This window comes from Apostichopus japonicus, chromosome 19 (assembly GCF_037975245.1).
Source record: "Apostichopus japonicus isolate 1M-3 chromosome 19, ASM3797524v1, whole genome shotgun sequence".
NCBI lineage: Eukaryota > Metazoa > Echinodermata > Holothuroidea > Aspidochirotida > Stichopodidae > Apostichopus > Apostichopus japonicus.
The window spans coordinates 28837672-28861969 of record NC_092579.1 but is presented as its reverse complement, the minus strand read 5'-3'; the positions used below and the strand labels follow the sequence as shown (position 1 = coordinate 28861969).

Genomic DNA, 24298 nt, shown 5'->3' with positions numbered 1-24298 from the left:
TAATATTATTTCAAAACCATGACGAGAAACCTGCTATGTTTGTAATGAAAGTTAGACATTCAGATAACACGTACATGACAGTTGGTCTAATTGACAGCCATAATCTGCTACTGGAAACAGCCCTGTATAGCTCTCTTTGTGAAAAAAAGAAAACAAAGAGATATTATATTATCCCCTGTTTAGAGGACAACTTTGGTCAACTAGATATACTGGTGTTTTAGGATTGTCCAAGCATATCCCAAGTTTGAAGTAAAGTCATCAAGAAAAAAAAGTTTATTCATTTGACAGTTCAAAATATTTTGTTTTTAATCCAACATTACATATTTTGATCAAACTGTAGTTGTTTTTCAATTTGCTTTAGAACGTTGGGCATGCTGTGACTTGGAGACAATGATGATGATAATGATAATGTTTTAAGCTAGCATTTAGTTTAAACTTATGTTTCAGAATATTTAAAATGAGAAAAGAAAGTCTTTTGGTAGAACGAGATTGAAGAAACTGAGCAACAGATCACCGATCTGATTCAGGATCACTGATCTTAGGATTACCGTTCACAGCATTACTCTCCTCTAGCACTTCAAACTGAACTTGTAATCTAGTGACACAATCGTTTAACACAAGACTCGTAATCCCGAGAACACTGAGTCTAGTCCCATTCTAGCCAATAAATCATTTGCTCCTTTGAAATAGTTTGTAATATCCCAAACAGTTATTCCAGTCTAGTAACAAGTTCTTTGCTATTTGTAATGTTGTTAATAACTTTCCAGTATGTTCTCCTATCTCTTTACTTTTACTTTTTCATTATTTTTCAGCCAACAATCCCTGTCTTTCTAACCCCTGCCAGTTTGGTGGTATCTGCTCTCTCACGGATGGATCCTGCTCAAACTTTACATGCGAATGTCCTGGATGCTATACAGGCCCTTCTTGCTCAACTTGTAAGCTTGATCACAACTTTACTTCATATTAATCCATGAAAGCAAGATTCAGTGATATAAATGTCTTTCATATATTAAATGCTACCAATAAATGATTTGAATTGATTAGGAATGAATAACACTTAATCTCTCTCTATCCCCTGCTAGTGAGGGTCATAAGGAAAATGGTTATAGTTTCTTACAGTAAATTTTTCTTAATTTTTCTGGATTTAGAACACATAACTTTAGATTAATACCCTTGTATTTGTTAAAAATTTGCTAAAACAATTTCAAACAGTTTCATGACCAATACCAGTGTATCTCAATTTCTGAAACTATTAATGAAATATTGCATATTTTATAAATAAAAACATAAATGAAAGAGATATCTTTCATAGTAACCAGTTGACTCTTTGATAAAATAGATTTGAACTTGTATTACATAAATATGAATGATTAATTTCTATCCTTGATTTTTCTTCCTCCATAGTTTTGGACCCTTGCGCCTCCCAGCCATGTGGGAATGGCGGTATTTGTAGTCAGACTTCATGTACAGAATTCCAGTGTACCTGTCCCAGATGTTTTGTAGGATCTCAATGTGAAATAAGTAAGTTAAAACATTTCTAACAATTTCAGTGTCAAATTATATTTATTTTATGCAGGTTCTAAAGTATGATATCTGATGAATTTAATATAAACAAAAGAACAAAACAAAAGAAGACAATGGAAAAAGCAAAGAAATCTTTGGCAAGAATAGGATTAGAACCAGTTACCGCAGGGTCACAAGCACTGCACTCTACCAACTGAGCTATCCATTCCTTAGTTGGTGGCAATTCGTACTTAGTCAAATTACATATTTATTCAAACCTTATCTCAACATAAGAACATGCTATTGATAGCATCACACTCAAAACTGTGAAAAAGTCACACGAGAAATATGGTTTTTGAGCATGTTGGTAGACTATTAATGTAAAGGAGATGCAATCTTATAGATTTTCTTGTAGAGACAACTGTATTTATTTACTTATTTGATTATTAATTATACCTGTTACAAAGTGAAATTAGATTTACTCTGTAAAGTTTAAGATTTGTAAGGAGAGTCTGAGTTTGATTTGTTGAAGGAAAATTCAGTTGCTTTCAGTATTTTATTTATTTCTTTAATTATAGCTTATTTATTTATTTAATTAATTATTTACAGTTTGTTTATTTAGTAAAGAAATGTCAAATTCAATTGATGTTCTTATTAAAATGATATGTTGTTATTGGTTGGTTATTACAGAGACAAACTGCCAAACAGTTCATTAGAATATTCAACTTCTCTTTCACCCTATTAGGACGTGATCCCTGCCAGATCAATCCATGTCAGAATGGAGCAACGTGCGTATCAAGCCAGGAAGACTGCATCTCATTCACTTGTGAATGTGATGGCTGTTTTACTGGGCTCACATGTGAAATCTGTAAGTTTAGAAGAAAACAGGATTTCAGTCAGGCCTTTGATAACTTTCTGTTATTTATGTTTTCTGCGAAAGTGACTTATTGTCATCATGCTGGTTTGAAATTCCTTGAAATAACCCTCTCTTGCCGTTAAAAATATGTAAATATCAAGCATGTTAGGCATTAACCTGAAAGGTTTGCACAAACAATATATTATTAACAATATAATATTAAATATTATTAAATAATTATTAATAATAAGTATTAAATACAATAATTCATATCAGGTTAACAAGGAGCATCCAAATGGTTTTATTCAAGCAGGTCTTTTAGTAAGACTGTGTGGGATCCAATCATGTGTGGTTCATATTGCTTATTATAGGAACAGCTAAATGGACTTAATATTCACATAGATCTTGTAGTAAGACAGAGGGGAATTGAATTATAGTTCAATATTGCACAGCTTGCTCAGAATTACAGCTGCATCACAACTCATCTTAATTTCAAATGTCCATAATTTATCAAACAATGGGAAGTTTTATCATTCACTGTTTTTTTTTCCCTCTTGGTATGTTTTAGCTCAAGATCCATGCAGTAATCATGCATGTCAAAATGGAGCTACCTGTATCCCTGCCATAGATTCATGTCAAGAATACACCTGTATCTGTCCTTCCTGCAGCACAGGGGACTTTTGTGAAATTGGTGAGAAATCATAATGTTTTTATTAAGTAATTTATGCTATTTCGGATCATTAAATATCAATAAATCTAAAAACCTCCTGAGTGAGTAGGAGTATGCAGTTCCACACTACTAAATCCACACTACTGATATGTGAAACATGAAATTTACAGAGACAAATAATCACATAAAAAATATTTCACAAAGAAATCTCTGTTCTTTTTATTGCATCTTAAGTTGTATAATCCAAACAGATGTACATTTAATTTACAAGAAATGTTTAAATTTGAATGTCTTAGCAAAAAAATAAAAAATACAGAAAACAGCTTGGGAAACTATGGAAGAAACTTTTAGCATAAGCATCTCACATGAGTATTTAAAAGATACATGTAATATATTATGGCTGAATCGATGTAAATTATGTTATTAAAATAGCAGGGACAGGTTGTGTATGTGTTTTTCATTTGGGGTGGGGGGGGCAAGGGGGCTTTATATCATTTATCACTAATAGATGGGTAAATGTTCTGTCTGTTTATCTTACAGCTGTTGACCCTTGTAGTTCCTTCCCATGTGGGTTTAGTGGTATTTGTGAAGTGGAAGAAGGCAGCTGTGAGAACTTCACATGTACCTGTCAAGGGTGTTCAACTGGACCAATGTGTGAGATAGGTAAGCTTAGTTTTACAAGAAGAAATCAGGTGATAAAATTCAGCACTGTTGTCCATACTCTCCTTGAGAAATATGTTTAAACCATTGTCCATACTCTCTGTCCATACTCTCATTGAGATATATATTGAAATCTTTGTCCATACTCTCTTTGCGATCTACGTTAATTCCTTGTCCATATGCTCCGTCCATACTCTCCTTGAGCTCTATGTTTAATCCCTTGCTGACTGTGGAAAAGTTTAATGTGACTTTTTAAATCATAAAATTCTTTATTACTCTTACTTTCTATTATTCATGTCTCACACATTCAAACCAGCAAAGAATTTGTTGCCTTGATTGAATTTAAACTCTCTCAATTGCTAAATTTGAAACAAGTTTTAAATATTTAAATCATCTTTTTGAGGTACTCTTTCTTGTAGAGTCAGAAAAAGTAATGAGCCCCAGTCATGCATACATTTTAGCACCATGACAAAAGTTAGAAGATGAGGGGAGTGGGAGGTGGGGGGGGGGGGTTGGGAGCACTGCTGGTTTCACAGGATAATGAACTCTATTGTTTGATATTGTTTCAGCCTTACTGCAGGTTATTTACAGTGGCTTTCGGTTTATGCTTTTTTACTTTACTTTTTACTTTTCAGAAAGGTATCTGATTAGTTTTATAGACAATAAGAATGGATCTTTTCCTTTCTGTTTTCAGCCATGGACCCCTGCAGACCAAATCCATGTAGTAATGGAGCTTTCTGCCAAACAGTGGGCTGTGATGACTTTGAGTGCACCTGCGTTGGCTGTTTCAATGGAACCACTTGTGACAATGGTATTTTTGTTTTATTTTACTGATTTTTAAAAGTATTTGTATTTATTTAAATAAAAAGAAAAGGAAAATAGGTGTTAGTCCGACAGACATTTAGCCTATTTTATAGACATCTTTCAACTTTTACTTTGTCATATCTTTGTATTTGGTAGATATTTGATTTCACCAAAGTACAATTTTTTATTCCCACATTTCATTCTCATGACTGATCAAAATTTTGTAAAACAAAAAGGATCTTGACAAAGATCTTGAGGTAAATGTTTCAGGCTGATTATGATTTCAGGATAGAAGCTGTTAGATTGTATTTTTTTTATGTGTTCCTACATTTCTTCCAACAAGAAAAACAAAATTCTTCTGAAATATGATCTGCACACTGATTATAATATCAAGAAATCATGATTATAATTATATAGAATATAATTGCCAGTAAAAGGTCAACTTTTCAAAATATTTCATTTTCTTTGTTATAATTTTCAGAAACCAGTCCATGTGTTTCACAACCTTGTTCTAATGGTGGACAGTGTGTTCCTGTTCCTGGCTCTTGTAGTGACTTTACATGTCAGTGTGATGGTTGCTTCTCTGGGGACACTTGTCAAATTGGTAAGCTAGACATCTAAATAATCCATGAAAACAAAACCCTGACTGGGAAATTATCAAAACAAGTTTGAAAAGAATAAAGATATTATTATTATCTACTATGGGCTGTAATTACTGACTCCTCTCCTGCTCTGACTGAGCTATGTTGCTGTTTGTATGTTTGTGGTATGCGATCCCTTTCATAACCATTTCTATGCTGGAGTGCCATGCAGAAGCCACAGTGCCTTGGACACTATGTAAACATAGATCACACCATGTATATATATATATATATATATATATATATATATATATATATATATATATATATATATATATATATATATATATATATATATATATATATATATATATATATATATATATATATATATATATATATATATATATATATATATATATATATATATATATATATATATATATATATATATATATATATATATATATATATATATATATATATATATATATATATATATATATATATATATATATATATATATATATATATATATATATATATATATATATATATATATATATATATATATATATATATATATATATATATATATATATATATATATATATATATATATATATATATATATATATAGTAGTAGTACACTTGACACTTGATTTCAACAATCAATTTGTCAGCCGAAAGCTTTTAACCAACTTTTTAGAGCAATTTAACCAAAGTGTTTGGTAAGATTGGGTCTTACATTAGTGACCTGTCCTTAGGACTACTATATTTGCCTTACAATTTGAGCTATCCAGGGCTACCTATTTGTTTGCTTACAGTGTGAGCAATCTTGAATACCATGTGACTGAGTATTATATCCATTTTCTTTCAGTGTTGGACAGAGAAACTTTCTTGCTTCAATCATGGGCTAGCTTTCTTGACATCTGTTATTTATTGTAGCAGAATTTTATTATTATTGTGTAATCTTTGGTAATTTTTTATTTGTCTGTTACCAGTGTTTTAAGTTTCTTTAGTGGACCAATTGACTTCTTAAATCCTTGCACGATAGTAGTTACAAATTCTAGCCGATGTTTTAAAACAATTTCAATGAAAGAAATGTTTGGTTAGAGTAAGTCTGACAAGCTTTCTTTCTTCAATGATGGTCAAGCTTCCATGACATCTGTTATTATTTGTAGAAGAATTGAATTATTATTGTGTAATCTTTGATCATTTTGTACTTACTTGTTACCAGTGTTTTAAGCTTCTTTAGTGGACCAATCAACTTCTTAAATCCTTGCACGATAGTAGTTCAAATTCTAGTTGATGTTTTAGCTATTTAAGTAAGAAAAAATGTTTGGTTAGGGTAAGCCAGACAAACTTCCTTGCTCCAACGATGATCAAGCTTTCATGACGTCTTTTATTTATTGTAGAGGAATTAAATTATTATTCTATAATCTTTGATATTTTTATTTATTACCTGTTGCAAGCTACTTTAGTGGACTTATCTACTAAATCCTTCTAAATCCTTGCATGATATCAGTTTCTTGCTGATTGTGCAGTCACCCACTGTATAAATTATTCTCTTTTCACCTCCAGAATTAGACCAGTGTGATAATAACTTTTGCTTAAATGGGGCGACCTGTATACCCATCGAAGGCTCTTGTACAGCCCTGAGATGTCTCTGTCCTGAGTGTTACTCTGGTCATTTGTGTCAAAATTGTAAATATATATTTCTTTGCACTTATCACATTTATTTTGTTGCCGAACATCTTTATCATGATTTTGGAATGTTCCACCTAGCAAACTGAAACATTGTCAAAAACATGAGGGATGATATACTAAAAATTCTAGTGACTAAGTACATTTCATTACTTCCTTTTTACACCCTAATAGCACTATCCACTGATTTCACTAGTTTTGTCACAAATTAATTAAAAATAGTGTTCTATGCTGTATGTCAAAACAGTTATTTGATATTGTCCAGAACAGTGCAAATGAGTTGTTGTGTAGCCTTCCACTGTAGATTGTTAGCCCAGATGTCTATGTGCAGATAAACATATATTATTATCATTATTAATTATTATTATTGTTATTATTATTATTATTTATTATTATTTATTTATTATTATTAATACTATTATTATTATTGTTATTGTTATTTTTGTTATCATCATTACTATTTCTGTTGTTTTTATTGTTATTATTGTTGTTGCACATGGCTGTTGAATGTGCTCTGCAAGGAATAATTTAGCATTTAATTTGCAGGCTCTAAACTCTGTCTTGAATAAACTGACTAAACACTGTTATGCGGTTTGCTACATGTTTATCAATTTGCTCACTTTTGCATTCAATGCAATAACTGTAATAAGTTATTCTGTGCTGTCAGCTAAAGCTAAAAACGACTGGTTACTGTCTGATCATATTCAATGGTAATAGAATATACACTTAAATATACACGACTATATACTCAGACAAGTTTCAATAGTGATATTTTACTTAAAATATATATAATTTGTATTTCGTACAGATATTGATCCCTGCAGCAGCTTGCCTTGCTTGAATGGTGGATCATGTAACAGTCTGGAAGGATCATGTACCAACTACTCCTGCATATGTCAGGGATGCTTCACTGGGATCAACTGTGAAATCAGTAAGTAGTGAGAGATGACAGTTTCTCTTGAAAGCAGTTGACTAGGAAATGTGTGAAATGTATTTGAAAAAGAGCAATCTAAAGTTTGTCTAGGGTGGGATGTTACACCAGTGTCCTGTGAATAATTGTATAGTTGCACTACATGCAGACCAACAGATCTGTTCTTACTATAAGTCTGTGACAATCTTGGACTTGAATTCCTAAAGTCTTTTCTGGACAGAAGGTTTCTTTGCTGTTACTAGCTCAGAGTCTAGCTAGCAGTGCGGAGTATATTTATAATTATACCACTTTTCGTTTAGGAATAAAAAAACAAAGAAAAGAAGATTCTTTAAGTGTCAGTGGCTTGTCAATCAATGTGACTGGACTACTTAGTCTATCAAAAAGATACCATTTTTAAATCACCTCACCGGAGAACAACACAAAACTAAATAGGCAGACATTAAAGTAATTATGACCCAAAATAATATATTTACAATTCAATACAAATTTTTCAAGGACAAACAGCTTGTGGATGTCATCCATGTGTGCTCTGTAGTTGGCATTAAGTTAAACTCTTTTGTATCCTTCTTAACAGGTATCGATCCATGTGAAGACAGCCCTTGTTTGAATGATGGCCTGTGCGTCCGTAGAGATGGGACATCCTGTACCAAGGCATTGTGTATCTGTAACGGTTGCTTCACTGGAGAAAATTGTGAAACAGGTACAGGTCGACCGTCTGTATAACAAAATGAAACATTATAATAGTGTCATATAATATAATAATATCAAGTGTGTGTGTTCTTGTTTTCCCTACTTAAACGAATCAGACACAAACAAAGCTTGAATGAGATAATTATGTTGTTTTATTTGATTTTGAAGAAGCAGAGATTATAACCAAATTTTTTTCGATAACTGAAATTTTGTCATGCCCAGGAAATACTTTCTTTCCCTTGGAAAAGTTAATCACAGAAATGTTAAGGTACAGAAAATTATCAGGCAGTTTGACTTATGAGTACAGTCATAGTTTATGAGTACAGTCATACTTACAGTCATACAAACCAAAAACAGCTGATAAGTTTATAGAAAAAACGGGATTTTTGAATACTAGTTTGAGTTGAAAAATTGCACTATTTCTCTTTAAGCTATAGTCTTTAATAATAATAAATACGTCATTTATATAGCGCTAAATAACAAAAAGTGTCAAAGCGCTTCACGAAAAACAAAATCGATAAAAAGGATATAAATACAGTAAAAACAAATAATAATAGCTCCATGCATATACTGAGTATGTTTCATACTACCTAATACATTCATGTCCTCTTATTGTGTGTTTTAGCTATAAATGCTTGCACAGACAACGGAGATCCCTGTATGAATGGAGGACAGTGTGTCCTCACAGATGACAGCTGCACACAGTACATATGTGAATGCCCAGGATGCTATACAGGTCCCACCTGTGAACAACGTAAGTGTGTTCAATCATGAGATGATCTCATTTAAGAAATAAAGGCTATCATTGTATTGGCAGCAAAGGTTACGATCTTACAGTTACTGTTGTATCAAAGGTTTCTGAAAATTCTTAATATTCACATACATTCATGCATGTTTAATTAGACAATTAAATGCCTTTTATTGCCTTTTAATTTATTGCCTTTTAATGCCAATTAAATGTTGCCTCAAATGTTTAATGCCTCAAATGTTGAAATATAATTAGGTTGGCAGTTGAAGGTTGAGTGTGAGAGACCATTATGTGACTTTCTAGTATATATATATATATGTAATGATCTAGGGTTTGTATATTGCATAGCATGTTACTGGTAATGAACCTGGTTTATAAATCTTAACAAAAATAAAATAGTATAATAAGGGGGGGGGGGGGGTCTTCTGTACAAAATGGGGTATGACACATCTCAACTGCATTTTGCATGCAATTTGACCAATTAAACGTAATATTTGGATATATCATGCAATATCAAATTCAATCTTTAGGCTTTGTAAAGATATTTTCTGATAGAAGTCATTCACCTGTGTCTGAGTCAGTGATGGCCAACTATGGTAGATGAAGGAGGAGCATAGGTGAGGCAGGGGTATGAAGAGGGTAACTGGGGCCAAGGGAAATGAAGGGCATTAATTTTGTGGTCAAAATGTGTTGCTTTTTTTCGTCTGTATAATGGCTGATTTCATTATCAGGAAAATGTTGCAGAAAAGTTTGTTAAACAGCTTTGAGCTGTTTCATAATTACGAGTAAGTACTAAGAAACATTTGACACTTGTAGCATACTCTCAAATTTGGGATGCCTCTCAAGTGTTAATTTGCATTTACTATTACTCACCGATCTTTTGTACACAATCTTAACACTAAGAAATAATTCGGATCTTTTTTTTTTCACTTTTAGTTTTGGATGATCCTTGTGCAAATGATCCTTGTTTCAATGATGGCCTCTGTATCAACACAACTTGCACTGATTATCAATGTCAGTGTGAAGGATGCTGGGAAGGAGACAGGTGTACCACTGGTAAGATAGCAATATTTCAGTTCTTATGTTTTTAAAACATAATATCTAATGGAAAAGATTTATGATCGATTTATCCAAGTTAAAGATATTTATAAACATTACATTTCATAGTGGTAGTAACTTCTAATTTATCCAAGTTAAGATCATGTCTGTCTTCATCTTCTGTGCTAATAATCACAGAAGATGGCAAAATTGTACTTAATTTACCAAAAATATTTTAAAAAATTACTATTTACCAAATGTATACCAAATATAAGTTAAAGATATTTATAAATGTTACATTTCATAGTGGACTTAACTTCTATTTATTCAATTTAAGATCATGTCTGTCTTCATCTTCTGTGCTTATAATCACAGAAGATGGCAAAATTGTACTTAATTTTCCAAATTTTACCCAAAAAATTACCAAAAATTACCCAAAATTTACCAAATGTATACCAAAAATACCAAAATGTACTTAATTTACCACAAGTTCCTAAGCTATTGTGTAACACTGATATTTCTCACATATGTTAAAACGCATACATGTATTTACAACCTCGCCGCTTTTTTCTTAAATATTTGACAGCAATTAATCAATGTTCTCCAAATCCTTGTGAGAATGATGGATTCTGTGAGTCTGTTGACGGTTCATGTACAGACTTCACCTGCCAATGCCCTCAGTGCTTCTTCGGAGAGAGATGCCAAGAGGGTGAGTTTGCTTTCTTCTGCAGCTTGGTCTACGTATTATATATGCATTTAATTCATTTTGTAACAATGTTCAGATTTTGAAAGGTGGTTGCTGGATAAACATTTTGAAAGAAATGGCAAATTACCTTTGTTCAGGTTGTATTGAATACTCAGTATGTGAGTTAAATATTAATATAATATATGAAGTCATTGTGAACCCACGGACATATTAGCTAGAAATCTGTTTTTTAGGGGGCCTAAATTCTTTTCTAGGGGAGCACATAGAATCTATTTTTCTGACACTTTTTTTTGGGGGGGCAGACACTTTTTTGGTGGGGATTCATAGGCCCCTCTGAGACCCCTGTAGCTATGCCACTGTGTGAACTGACTCCCAATAGATCTGATGGACCTCCAACACAGGTCATGGTTCTTTGTGATCTGAACATATAAAAATATGGAGAGCAGTTTGTTACTATATACAAGTGCTCCAACTCCCTCCCCCCCCCTACCTTATGCTCTCCTTAAGACAACCTAACATCATGCCTTCTGTTCTAGCAACAAAACCAAACTTTCAATCTTTGTAGCCAAATTAATATTTCTAATTATGTTACTCATCATAACTTTGTATCTAATAATGCACCGGTTAATGCACACATTTCTTACCTTCACATTTTGGCCTCTCTAATGATATAAATGTCCGCTTCTGTTTCCCAGTGAGAGATCCATGCTCTTCCAGTCCATGTTTAAACGATGCCAGGTGCCAAGCCTCCAATTCATCTTGTACACACTATACCTGTCAGTGTGAGGGATGTAACATTGGGACCAACTGTGAAATAGGTTAGTTTGTAATGAAACTAATTCCATCTGTTCTAGGCAGAGCAGCTCAAATTTTTAGGTCTTTCTTTGTTCGAGATTTCTTAAATATTTCGTAGATAAGATATTATGCCAAACTTTTCACCATAAGAGTCAAACAAAAATTTTAAGATATATCTTGATACAAAAATTTGAGTGCAATTTTCTATGTGTTAGAGAAAAAACTGGTATTGGCATTAAGGGATCTCTTTCAGTGACAGAGATTTGTAACACTAAACTCTGAAAATAATCCCACTTCAGACAAGGTTTTGATCTTGGTGGAACAAGTATTCAGGCATGAGACTCTTCCGCGGAAACGCGGATTTCAGATTTTTTTTTTTTTCATTTTCGCGTTTTTTCTCGTAATTCGCGTTTTTTATTATTTTTTATTATTTTTTTTATTTAATTTTTTTTATTCATTTTTTTTTTTTTTTATTTATTTATTTTTTTTGGCCGAACATGCTGGACTGTGAAGGGAAGGAACACCGAATTTGACCAGTGGTGGAATCAAATAGCACAAAGCAAGCAAAAAAGCCTTTTTTTGGTTCAAAAAAGCTAATGGATAAATTATACAAGCAGAAATTCCACACTTTTTTGGCGAGTTACGTGATGTGATAGATTCCATCTAGAGTCCTGACAAAAAAATCCTAAAGGGGAGGGGGACACCCCCTCCCCTTAAACCCCTCCCCCAGGACGGCGATCGATAAATTTCAGATTTTTTTTTCCCCGGCTCAGTCTCATCCCTGAGTATTATATCAAGTTAATGTTTAATATACCAATTAATGTATTTGAAAAATGTATGTAATATATCAAGGAAATTTTATTATTTCAAGTAATGTAGTATCGAGAAATGTATGTAATACTAACAATTATTATATCAAGTAAATGTTAATATACCAATTAATATATTTGAAAAATGTATGTAATATAACAAGTAATATATCAAGTAATGTTATCTTGTGTGGTTATGGAATCAACTATAATCTGACAAAGTGGGTGTTGGACTTCCTGACAAATAGGACACAGAGAGTATTTGTGAATGGCAGAGTTTCTAGCGATATTGTGATGAATACTGGTGCTCCAAAAGGTTGTGTTTTATCACCCGTTCTTTTCACCCTCTATACTTCTGACTGTCGCAGCACACAACCCAACACGCATATTGTTAATTTTGCTGACGACACATGCATTTTAGGTCTTATTGAGAAGAATGGTGACGAAACCGGGTATAGGCATGAAATATCCACCTTTACGAATTGGTGTGACGAAAACAGATTACAACTGAATGTGTCTAAAACAAAGGAGCTTGTTGTTGATTTCCGGCGTAGGGGGCACCAACTAGAGAGAATTGAAATTAGGAACGAGCCAGTAGAACAAGTCCATTCTTATAAGTATCTGGGAGTTTCCATTACTGATAAATTGGAGTGGGGTGAACATGTAAATACTGTTCTGGCCAAAACTAATCAACGTATGTTCTTTCTACGGAAGCTCAATTTATTCAGACTAGACGCCACTCTCATTTCTTTGTTCTACAATGCGGCCATCGAGACCATTATTACATTCTGCTTGGCTGCATGGGGTGGCAATACGACTGCTAGAGACATGGCTAAGATGAATACACTTGTTAGAAAAGCGAGGCGAGTTTGCCGGTCTGATGATCTCAGATCAGTAGATGAGCTGCTTGTCAGGGTAACTAAAAGAAATATTATGTCAATTTACGTCGTCGGAACATCCTCTAGGAAATCAGGTTGAGTATAGCAGTCGAACTGGCAGGCCAATTGTCATCAGATGCCTGACAGAAAGATACAGAAGTTCGTTCTTGCCAAGGGCCATTCTTAGTCTTGCCAACGAGTTTTGTAGGAAATAGGTTTTTTTTTTTTTTTTAATTTATTTTATTTATATGCCATTACATGGATTTTTATTGTCTTAAGAAATGTATATATTGTAAATCTTATGTTTTGATGTATTTTTGACTGTTTTATGTATGTTATACTGAGATGGAGTGAACTCCAATTCCTTTTATGGCCAATAAAGATTCTTATATCTTATATCTTATTATTTTACCAAGTAATATAATATTGAGTACTGTATATAACACTAACATGTATGATATCACATAATGTTATTAATATCGCAAGTAAGATATTTAGTACCATCTATCAAGTAGTGATAACTACTTGCTATTATGTTTATTATTTTCTGTGTTTGTTTATCACAGAGCTTGATCCTTGTAGCAATCACCAGTGCCAAAATGACGCTATTTGTGTTCCTGATGCAGATTCTTGTGCTGATTACATCTGTCTTTGTTCCGATTGCTACTCTGGACGATTCTGTCAAATCAGTAAGATTATTTTTTATCTCTCTAGCAAAATCACTGTATTTTTCATACAATAAATTGCTCTTCCTACCATTATTATTTAAATTCATGTAACAGATATTTTCACTGGTAATTCATCTACAAAGTTTTTTTCCTTCCCTGCAAAAAGAATGGCTTAGTATGGTAGCTCTTTATTATTTTTGTTCAATATTTCATATGAACACTTCCACTTTGCCCTAAATTGCGAGTTGTCTCCCAACATTTCATTAGTTTTATTTAGCATGAACAATTCTTGCTCAGTATAAGTCAGTATAACTTTTAAATGTGTCATTCCGGTTTTTGTCTATCCAGATGAAAATGCTTGTACCAGTTTCCCTTGCCAATCCGGAGGTGATTGCCAACAGGTTGCAGGGTCTTGTAGTAATTACACTTGTTCCTGCCAAGGATGTTTCGCTGGTGACAGTTGTGAAATATGTAAGTCAAAATTTAGTTTTACCAGTTTTTTTTATCCGTAAATGCCTTCATTGATTTCCATAGAGCTTACTGGATTCATAACTATTTAATTTAAGTTATAGCTTTTTGAAGCTGAATGTAATTGTGTTTGTTATTGTTTTCTTGAATGTTTTAGCACTCAACCAGTGTGAACCCAACCCATGTGAGAACAATGGTTTCTGCATTCCTGATGATCAGTCTTGTTCAACATTTTCCTGCCTCTGCCAACCCTGCTTCTCTGGTCCCAATTGTTCTGAAAGTAAGTTTGTATAAGATAAGATTTCTGAGCTGTTTTCTGATCCAACGGTCTATTACCCTTTTTCCTGATATTGTTCACTCTTGATCCCTATTTCTGTCCAGTTTTATATTATTCAGTAACCTCAAAACTCTCTAATATTCGATTTTTAAGTTAACCGCTCCCTGTATGACTGAAAATGCTCGCTTTGAAAATCAGCTCCTAAGGCCTCACCACAATACATATTAAGCCGCCATTGATTACGCAATATGCCTGAAATTCCATCTTGATGACGTCAAAGAGGAACAACTCTCGTAACAAAGTCATTTTCCATGTGGTAGACTCCCCGTGGATAATATTCAGCTGTTGTTGCTAGGGGCTGAACTGTTTTTGAGGATCAAATATACAAAGAGAGAGAGCATCGTTATTGGCTGGTGATGATGTCATCGTCATTCCATTGGCTCAGCTTATCTTATCTAATATAAGATCATGTTATTTCCAGCCAGGTTGATGTTCTTGTACTTTAATTCAGACATGAGAAAAGGCATCATGTTATCTGTCACTTAGCAGATATTAGCTCATAATTATCATAATTATTATCGGAGTGATATCCTCCTAATTTTCAATTTCTGATTTGGAAAGTAAATTTTGATCTTTCTTCATCATTTTGTAACCCCCAGGGACAGATCAGTGCTCATCCACACCCTGCATGAACGGAGGGACTTGCGAAGCTCTGGGAAATCAATGCGTAGATTATAAATGCAGATGTCCCCCATGCTTCACTGGACAAAACTGTGAAACAGGTATTTTACAGGGCACTTCCATACTTCTCATTCTGTATTTATTGCTTTTCTCCTTGTTACCGATGAGCTAGCAGTGAATTGCTTATTTTGGAAAAGAAATTAAAATGAGAGATCAGTAAAACTAAACTCTATTAAAAGAAATTTCAACACATAGGACAGAATGGTAATGATTGTTTCAGCAATCACAAGAAACCTTTAAACAGGGCCTGTGACATGCTTTCCTATGTTGTAAAGACCTCATTGGGTTTACCCAGTCAGTTTCTATTATCATGGAAATATAATGTTAATGATTGTGTCCGCAATTACAAGAAACCTTTAAACAGGGCCTGTGACATGCTTTCCTATTTTCTAAAGACCTCATTGACTTTACCAGTCATTATTCAGTTTCTATTTTCATGGAAATATCATGTTAATGATTGTGTCCGCAATCACAAGAAACCTTTAAACAGGGCCTGTGACATGCTTTCCTATGTTGTAAAGACCTCATTGATTTTACCATTCAATATTCAGTTTCTATTATGATGGTAATATAATAATAATAATGAGGTATTGTCCATGTTTTTGTGTCTTGCCCGGCTGGGTTTTAAGTACTTTTCAATTAACATTTAACACTACAAGAAAACTACCTTCATGAAGAAGGTGAAATTGGTACAGTGACCCGTTTTTTTCCAGCAAACTTACTATTTAAAGTTCTTTTTACTTTTTTTCTACTTTTTCCTCTCAACTATGTTTCCTCTATATTTGATATTTCTTCAAATATATTTGCTATATTTCCTCTCAACTATATTTTTCCACTTTCAAACAAGTGAGTAGAAAGATCCAGACATTTTGTCAACTTTCAAACTGAAACCATTTTAATAATTTTAATTAATATATTCCATCATGGATGTTTATCCTTTTCCTATCCTCTCCTTGTTTTTTGTTTTCAGTAATTGATCAGTGTGGGACTAACCTGTGTCTGAATGACGGTATATGCATCCCTCTTGCTGGATCCTGCTCCCTCTACAATTGTTCGTGTCCAGGCTGTTACACAGGCAAAGTTTGTGAACAATGTGAGTAGGTTGGCCTTACTTGATCATGGGGCAAAAGAGCTTTTGCTGCTGCTGCCCCTTCTCTGTGGAACAGCCTTCCAGAACATGTAAAACACAGTCCACCTCTTGCTTCTTTTAAGTGCTCTCTCAAGACTCATCTGATGCAAACTGTTTAATTAATTGTTCAATGTTGCCCATTTTTGCTTGCATTTTTGTCTTGTACTATGTTTACTTTTTTTTTGTGGCGGTTGCACTGTTTGTGTCACTGCGCATGAGCGTCTTTTTTTGACGGATACCGGCGCATTATAAATGTCCGTTATTATTATTATTATTATTGTCATCTAGCTAGACTGTTTATTCTTTTTTTCTTTTATGTCTCATCCTTATGTTCTGATAATCTTCAGTATGTTTGAATGATCTGCTTGCAAATATTTTGTAAGATATATAAGTTTAGTATTTACCCATATTACCTTAAACGTTGATTTGGGTGTTACTCCCAGAATAAGTTCATAGTTGAAGATTAATTGGGAGTAACAAGGATTCAGTACAAGTAAGATATTTATGCCAAACATACAAATTCAAAGTACACACTAGCATTGCTGTTATCATTGCAATCTAAAAATCAGTCATCATTGCTCTCTACTTACGAAAAGGACACTACGACAAAGGTTGCCAAGAAGGGTATCCATTGTTGAAGATTCTGTGTGCATGTATGTGTGTGTGTAGAGAAATATTTTGAGATTGGAAATAATTCAAGGACTATATTTGGTAAGGACAGTTTTCACTTATTGCTGCTATTTACAAGTATTCTTATTGAATTCTGTTTCGTGCAATAAATATATATATCGGTAAAATAAAATTAATTGAGCAAATATGTTGCTAAGATTTGTTTGACCATGGAAAAAGAAATATTGTATCATAGGAGGGAGCATGTTTATTATAAACTTTTATAGAAGTCTTCTGGTTAGACCTAATGTCATTGTGGTTGTGTTTTTGTAGATTTTAAGTTTGTGACATTTGACCTCTTTATAAATCCATTCTTCCACATTTAACAGTTCTGGATCCCTGCAGTAGTGAGCCGTGTCTCCACGGAGGTTCCTGTTCTCCTCTCAATGGTTCTTGCACAGAGTTTCAGTGTCAGTGTGATGAATGTCACACTGGAGAGTCCTGTGAGAACAGTAAGTATTAATCCTGATATGAAAGGTTACACTATGAATCATGGATAGGATAATCCCAGGATAGATTAACAGGATAATCCTGTATAGAATTCACCCTAAGTAGACTAATCCTGGACTAGATTAGAACAAGATTATCCTAAAGATTAGGATATCCTAGGTTAATCCTAGAACTAATGTTGATACGCAATTCTTTGCATACTGATTGTTATTTACTTACACCAATGGTCTTCCTCCCATTCCTACCCATCACCGAACTGCGGTTGTGGTTTGCCACGATGCTTGGAATAGGAGTTAGTAAGATAAAGGGTTGTGTTGTGGACAAAACCCCAAGGTAGAATTTTTGACAATATTAACCACTTATCCAATCTAAGACTGATGCAATCCAAGAATGTTAGGCATATTCATAACAGCATCAAGAAAGTGAGCCAATTATCGTCTTTGCTCACAAATATTGGTACGTAATGTCTTTGATTGTACAGGATATCTGCTTACAGGAAATGCAATCTTTTGTTCTTTGGAGTGAATTTTCTCCCAAACACAACTGATAATGAAGTGGCAAATAATAATCAAAATACACAGTCATTTATGGCTTGAGAAAGGTTTTAGTCCTCTGAGACTACAAAAGGTTATGTTGAGCAATCAAGCAGTACTACTGTTTGGAGGGTGGCCAACTCATAAAATAGATTATTCATATGAAATACACATATGAAATATTCATATGAAATATCACATGTAACACTCTGACGTTGTTCTTATCGTAAAACATTTGTTTTTTCAGAATCAGTCCCGTTTCATTGAAAATAACATCGATGACATATTTTTGTTAACATTTTTCCCAAAACATCTAGTAGTATGAATAAATTAGTGGAAGTTGTGGGTTTGAAATCAGCGTATGAATCCATTTAAAAGAAATCAAATGTGGGTCCTCTCTTTCACGATATTTGAGTATTTCAGTTTTGATGTTAATTTCATATCACTTCTTTTATCAATGTTTTTTTCAATCTTTTCCATTTACATCTTCCATAAACAAATAATTAATTACTCCAAATAAAACAATCATTTTAATTGTTTCTGTATGTATACACAAGTTAAATTCATTATATATATATATTTTTTCTTCTTCTTTTCTAGCCATCCGGGCATGTGACGGTCATTCCTGTCAAAATGGAGGGATTTGTCAAGAGGTTGCTGGTACTTGTTCTCAATATACCTGTCAGTGCTCTGGATGTTTTAGTGGAGAATTCTGCCAGGAAGGTTAGCCCTTTGTTCATTTGTATTTTTGTATTTATTTTAATTTTTTTTCTTGCATTAACTCTTTCTGTATGCAATCACCTCTCATCCTTTGTACTCTTTGCCTTAATGAGGCTGTGATAAATTAATCTTCAGCTTTGTGCAAAATCACCCGAGTGATTTCAAATTTGTGTCTGCTTTGGATTAGAAACGTGAAAAAACACTTCCCTGTATGGTAGTGATAATGAGATGCGTGGAGAGGGTAAGGGTAGAAGGGGGTAACTCTGCATCACCCTGAGGAAACCAGGGATGTTCATTACATAATAGACTGGCCCTCCCTCCTAAGAATGTTAGAGATGTTATTGGTTACAATCATTTTGTCTACTCCAAATGAGAGATTTATAAGATGTTTAGTAACAGGTCACAAAAGCTTTGTGACATAAAAATGTTAGTGTATAATACTATTATTTATTAAGTTTTCCCAAATTGCAAATTTCTTTTCATGTGAGATTTATATAATAATTATATAATATTGTAATTTTTTTAGTTTTATCCAAAATGCAAATCCATATTAGAGATTAATGAGATGTTTAGTACCAGGGCATAAAAGCTTTATGACTTAAAAATTTTAGTGTATAATATTATTATTTTTTTTTAGTTTTCCAAAATAGCAAATTTCTTTTCATGTGAGATTTATGTGAACCTAAAGAAACATATTACTTTCAGGTACCTCAATATTCTTTTCATGGTCCAGAATTGTACCAGCAGATTTGTGACAAAATTCAAAGTGTAACACAGAATTTTAGCTCATAAACAAACTGCCATTAACTTTAATGCTACAGTTCCTCCTGAATTTTTGATATTCTGCGTTTCCATGTTAGTATTCTGTAATAGTCAAGTCTAATTTCCCATTCCGTTCACAGAAATAGATCCGTGCGCCAATCACGACTGCCAGAATAATGGCTCCTGTGTGTCTTTTGACGGTATCTGCTCTCTCTATACATGTGACTGTCCAGGATGCTTTGTGGGTACCAGGTGTGAAATATGTAAGTAGTTATTACATTGCTTCTATAGCGTAAGACACTCTCAGGAAACATCTTGAAAGTGTTGTTCAAGTTTAAAGGCATTGAAGACTGGCCCCAAACAGCGTGCCACCATCTTTAAAAAGTTAACTTTCCGTTGCTTGCAAGTGAAGTTTATCTCTTGTCGCTACAAAATGCAGATAGTAATGAAATGTGATACCTTGTTATATTTAGCTGGACCTGAGATGTCCATCGCTGTATCGTTTGTACACTGTGCTGTGGGTATTGACCGCAGCTGTATGTACTGACTGTACACTAGTTTCTAATTACCAACGGTAGCAAGCTGTGTGTGTATTTTCTGGGATCGATGGTGGTGTCTAACACTTCTGTTACACCTCATTCGAAACTAGGTCAGATTACCCGCATTAGACGTTTCTTTTTGCGCAAGTCTTCACACCCTTTAAGATGTAGCTTCGAGAGTGTATCATTCAGAGTCACTTCAGATTTTCTATCAAAAATTGTGAAAAATTCCACAAGAGCCTTGATACTTCCTAAGTGGAGGTTCTAACATGACATATTAGGTTTTAAATAGAGAATGTCTTTGCAGTGAGGGTAAATGTGTGGACGATGGCAGTTAACGTCTGAGTGTCATTGACCATAACTTGACTTTCTAGCATATTTAAGGGCTATATTTTCAAACTATGTCAGAAAGTTCCCTTCCAATAGGTCTTTTTCAAAGCATTAACCCGGAATGAGTACTTAGTATTTTCATGTGAATTCAAGTATGAGTAGTACATCTGAGTAACAAATTAAGATCAAGAATAATTTAGCACCCAGTTATGAGTACAGCAGCTTACTTGAGTACCAGAGTACTTTTAGAGTACTAATCAAAACAGTTTCAAGGTTGTTAAGAACTTCATATGACCCCAGAAAAAAAATCTTCACTCTGCTAAGTATTTTATGTTTTTCGTTGATTAACTGAAATGGTATCATTCATATTTTGTTCTGTATTGTCAGACTATGATGCTTGCATCAACAATCCCTGTACTAATGGAGGTACATGTGTTAGCTTAGGCTGCAATGACTTCCAGTGTCTTTGCCCAGACTGCTATGGAGGAAGAAACTGTCAACAAGGTCAGTATTCAGATAATTTTCTTTTTCAAATCAAACCACGACAGGAATGAGCTCATTTTGACTCAGTTGCACTTTTTTTCTTCGGTCCATTAATTCTCAGAAGAAGATGTAACTTACAAATTAATTTTTAATTATGGATTGCGAAAGGATTTCCTTTCTAATAAATAAATATTTTTGTGTACAATTGTGTATTATGCTCAAAATAACATGCTCTTTTGCCAATTCTTTACATATGTTAATTTAACGATGTGTTTCGTTCAGGTAGAACAAAGATTTAATGAATTTTGAATTTTTTTCTGATGTTTTCTTCTTTCAGAGAGGAACCAGTGTGCAATCAATCCCTGTCTTAATGGTGGTATATGCATTACAGAAAATGGATCTTGTACAAATTACACCTGTCAGTGTTCGGGATGTTTCGTTGGGACGACATGCGAAGATGGTGAGTAGCGTAACATAATAACATTCCTGTAATCAGTATGGACATTCTCTTTGAAACAATACTTAAGGTTTGCATATCAGAATAGAAGACTAAACATGGAAAATAATGACAAAATGAGGATGGTAATAAGTGCATGGTGAAGCATACTTCAAGCAAGACATTCTAATGCATTTTGTGGTGGGGTGGGGGTGGGGGTGGGGGTGGGGGTGGGGGAGTTGATGTGTTGGTTGGGTGGGGGTAGTGTTGTACTGGTGACTCATATGTCATGATTTTATTGATATCCTTCCTCAATCAATGGCTCCTTTGTGGTTTATTCTAGTCATCGATCCATGTGCCTCCAGTCCTTGCGATCCAGGGACACAGTGCTTGCCCCTCCCCGGGGACTGCACCCAGTTCACATGTCAGTGCCCATCATGCTTTGCTGGATCAGATTGTCTGACAAGTAAGTATTATTATTCTCTCAAGTTATGAATATTCAATAAGTTACAAAGTAGAAACAAATTTGGTAAGCTAAGATAACAAACGCAGAAGTGACAAATATTATAGGTAATCATTATTATAGATCTTTGATGTAAAAAGTGAATTTCTTTTCTAAGAATTTTTATGCACCTTTGACTAAAACTGTATTAAATTCAAGATTTAAATTATTTCCTATGACCAATTCTTTGTAAGAGAGTATATCAAACTTCTTTTTTTCCCCTGGTTACTGTGGTTATCTCTTATGTTAATTGATTGATGACATCATCATTGTTCATGCTAAATGTTCCCTTTGTCTTTCTCAAGGTGTTGATTTATGTGGCAGCTTAGACCCCTGTAAGAATGGTGGAACTTGTCAGATGGAAGTAGACTGCAGTGGTATCACTTGTCAGTGTGATGAATGCCATACAGGAACATTTTGTGAAAAAGGTAAAGGATTTTTCATAATTTCAGTTGGAAACTGCAGATAATAGTATGTTATTAAAAGCTGGACAATTGTTTTACATCACAGCTATGTTGATGGTCCAAGTCCAATGGCTTGTAGCTCATGGTACACCATGTGGCAATTTGAAAGGAACTAGTTTGAATATTTTGTTTAAATTAATTCTGCAAACACAAAATGGGCTCAACTTGATTTCAGTTTATGTACTAGGATCCTATTTAACATCAATTATGTAGTTTTATGTGTTGCTAAACTCTAAAGGCTATTAATTTTTAACTTCCATGTAAACATACAATTTTGAGATTCCTTTTGTGGGCCTTAAAGGGTAAGGCAGCTCTGTAAATTGCAAACAATAGTGTTTGACCACGATTGTTACAGGTAACTGGCATTATGCAGGGTTCTTCAAGGGTGTGTCAGCCCACTGTCAAGGACAACTTGTATGCTGAGAGAGAGAAATGTTATGAACAAGTGATTTTTGCTCATATTGTTGTTTGAAACAATACTCTGGCTGGAAAACTGGAATATTGTCCATTAAACTTTTTACCATATATGCCTTCAAGTTGGACTCTATGTAAAATAAAAGATTTATGAACATCAAACTTGTAACTGCTTAAAATTGTGTTCCTTGTTAAGAATATTGAAGAAGACAAACATTGAAACATTTGAAGTATTTTTTCTGGTCAATGTAACTTTCATTGTTTCTTTTCTATTTTGTACAGAGGTTGACATGTGTGTCAATTCTCCTTGTCTTAATGCTGGTGTCTGCACCAGTTCCTGCCCTACCTACACATGTTCTTGCCCTTCCTGCTGGACTGGAGAAAACTGTGAGATTGGTAAGTTTGGCAGCTTATTGTGTATGATTGAGGAGGCAAATCACCGTAAATGACAGACCCACCCCTCCCCTCCCACACACACCCCATCTCTTTTCTTGCACAACAAGCAAATCAGTGGAAAATGGCTTTTCCATAACAGATTGCTCTCTGTAAAGCTGTAAAACTTTGCATCAGGCATTTTAAACATGTAATCCAGCATGTGATGAAAGTGTTATATCAAGGTTGGAGAATTTGTTAGCCTAACACGTTGATAAGATAAATTAGACGGAGCTGATTATCCACTTAATCCCAAAGGTCAGATACTTCAAAATAGATTTAACATTGTTATGTCTTTATCATTTTGTTTCATCTCAACATGTAAATGTGTTGAGCAGGTTGATTCTACACGAGATAAGTTACACCCCTATAAGAAATATAACAAAAATGAGGGGAGGGGGCTAGGCATGTGCCCTACTTTTTGAAGGAAAAAAACCTTCAAAAGAAACAGAATGAAAAGAAAAAAGAAACCTCCTTGAAAGCTGATTTGACTTGTATCTGAGTTAATGTCCATCCATTTGTTTCATGTTATATTTGAGAACGTGGTGATAACTACAAATGGATAAACCGAATGAATTGTAACTTGATGATGCTTTGTGATGAAGATGGAGATATTTAAAGTCTCTTATCTCTGGTCCTTTTTCTTCTTGCATCTTCCTTGCATCCGCTTCCATTTTGCTCTCAGCTGTGGATGCCTGTGCCAACACACCCTGCATGAATGGAGGCTTCTGTACCAACCTATGTTCTCATCACAGCTGTAGCTGCCCGGTCTGCTTCACTGGTGATAATTGTGAAGTTGGTAAGCGAAGCTTACTTTCATTTCATCTTTTATATCGTTTTAGTTTTTGTGGCTTGGTATTATAATTAATGTTCAGACCCTTTTTAATCTTCTGTTTCATGTCTGT

General features: G+C 34.0%; 1 protein-coding gene across 1 annotated transcript in view; it reads left to right on the top strand.

Moving 5' to 3' along the window:
- Nucleotides 1–24298, top strand: part of LOC139959837 (uncharacterized) — an 82152-nt gene that overhangs the window by 11505 nt on the left and 46349 nt on the right. Inside the window, exons 15-42 of the mRNA XM_071957717.1 lie at nucleotides 813–935; nucleotides 1405–1521; nucleotides 2249–2371; nucleotides 2928–3050; nucleotides 3570–3692; nucleotides 4384–4500; nucleotides 4975–5097; nucleotides 6659–6781; nucleotides 7590–7712; nucleotides 8287–8412; nucleotides 9028–9156; nucleotides 10087–10206; nucleotides 10775–10897; nucleotides 11590–11712; nucleotides 13943–14065; nucleotides 14393–14515; nucleotides 14670–14792; nucleotides 15449–15571; nucleotides 16501–16623; nucleotides 17658–17780; nucleotides 18912–19034; nucleotides 19934–20056; nucleotides 21050–21166; nucleotides 21483–21605; nucleotides 21925–22047; nucleotides 22389–22511; nucleotides 23244–23357; nucleotides 24079–24192. Of these exons, the coding sequence (XP_071813818.1) occupies nucleotides 813–935; nucleotides 1405–1521; nucleotides 2249–2371; nucleotides 2928–3050; nucleotides 3570–3692; nucleotides 4384–4500; nucleotides 4975–5097; nucleotides 6659–6781; nucleotides 7590–7712; nucleotides 8287–8412; nucleotides 9028–9156; nucleotides 10087–10206; nucleotides 10775–10897; nucleotides 11590–11712; nucleotides 13943–14065; nucleotides 14393–14515; nucleotides 14670–14792; nucleotides 15449–15571; nucleotides 16501–16623; nucleotides 17658–17780; nucleotides 18912–19034; nucleotides 19934–20056; nucleotides 21050–21166; nucleotides 21483–21605; nucleotides 21925–22047; nucleotides 22389–22511; nucleotides 23244–23357; nucleotides 24079–24192 (3414 nt within the window). The remainder of the gene's footprint in view (nucleotides 1–812; nucleotides 936–1404; nucleotides 1522–2248; nucleotides 2372–2927; nucleotides 3051–3569; nucleotides 3693–4383; nucleotides 4501–4974; nucleotides 5098–6658; nucleotides 6782–7589; nucleotides 7713–8286; nucleotides 8413–9027; nucleotides 9157–10086; nucleotides 10207–10774; nucleotides 10898–11589; nucleotides 11713–13942; nucleotides 14066–14392; nucleotides 14516–14669; nucleotides 14793–15448; nucleotides 15572–16500; nucleotides 16624–17657; nucleotides 17781–18911; nucleotides 19035–19933; nucleotides 20057–21049; nucleotides 21167–21482; nucleotides 21606–21924; nucleotides 22048–22388; nucleotides 22512–23243; nucleotides 23358–24078; nucleotides 24193–24298) is intronic.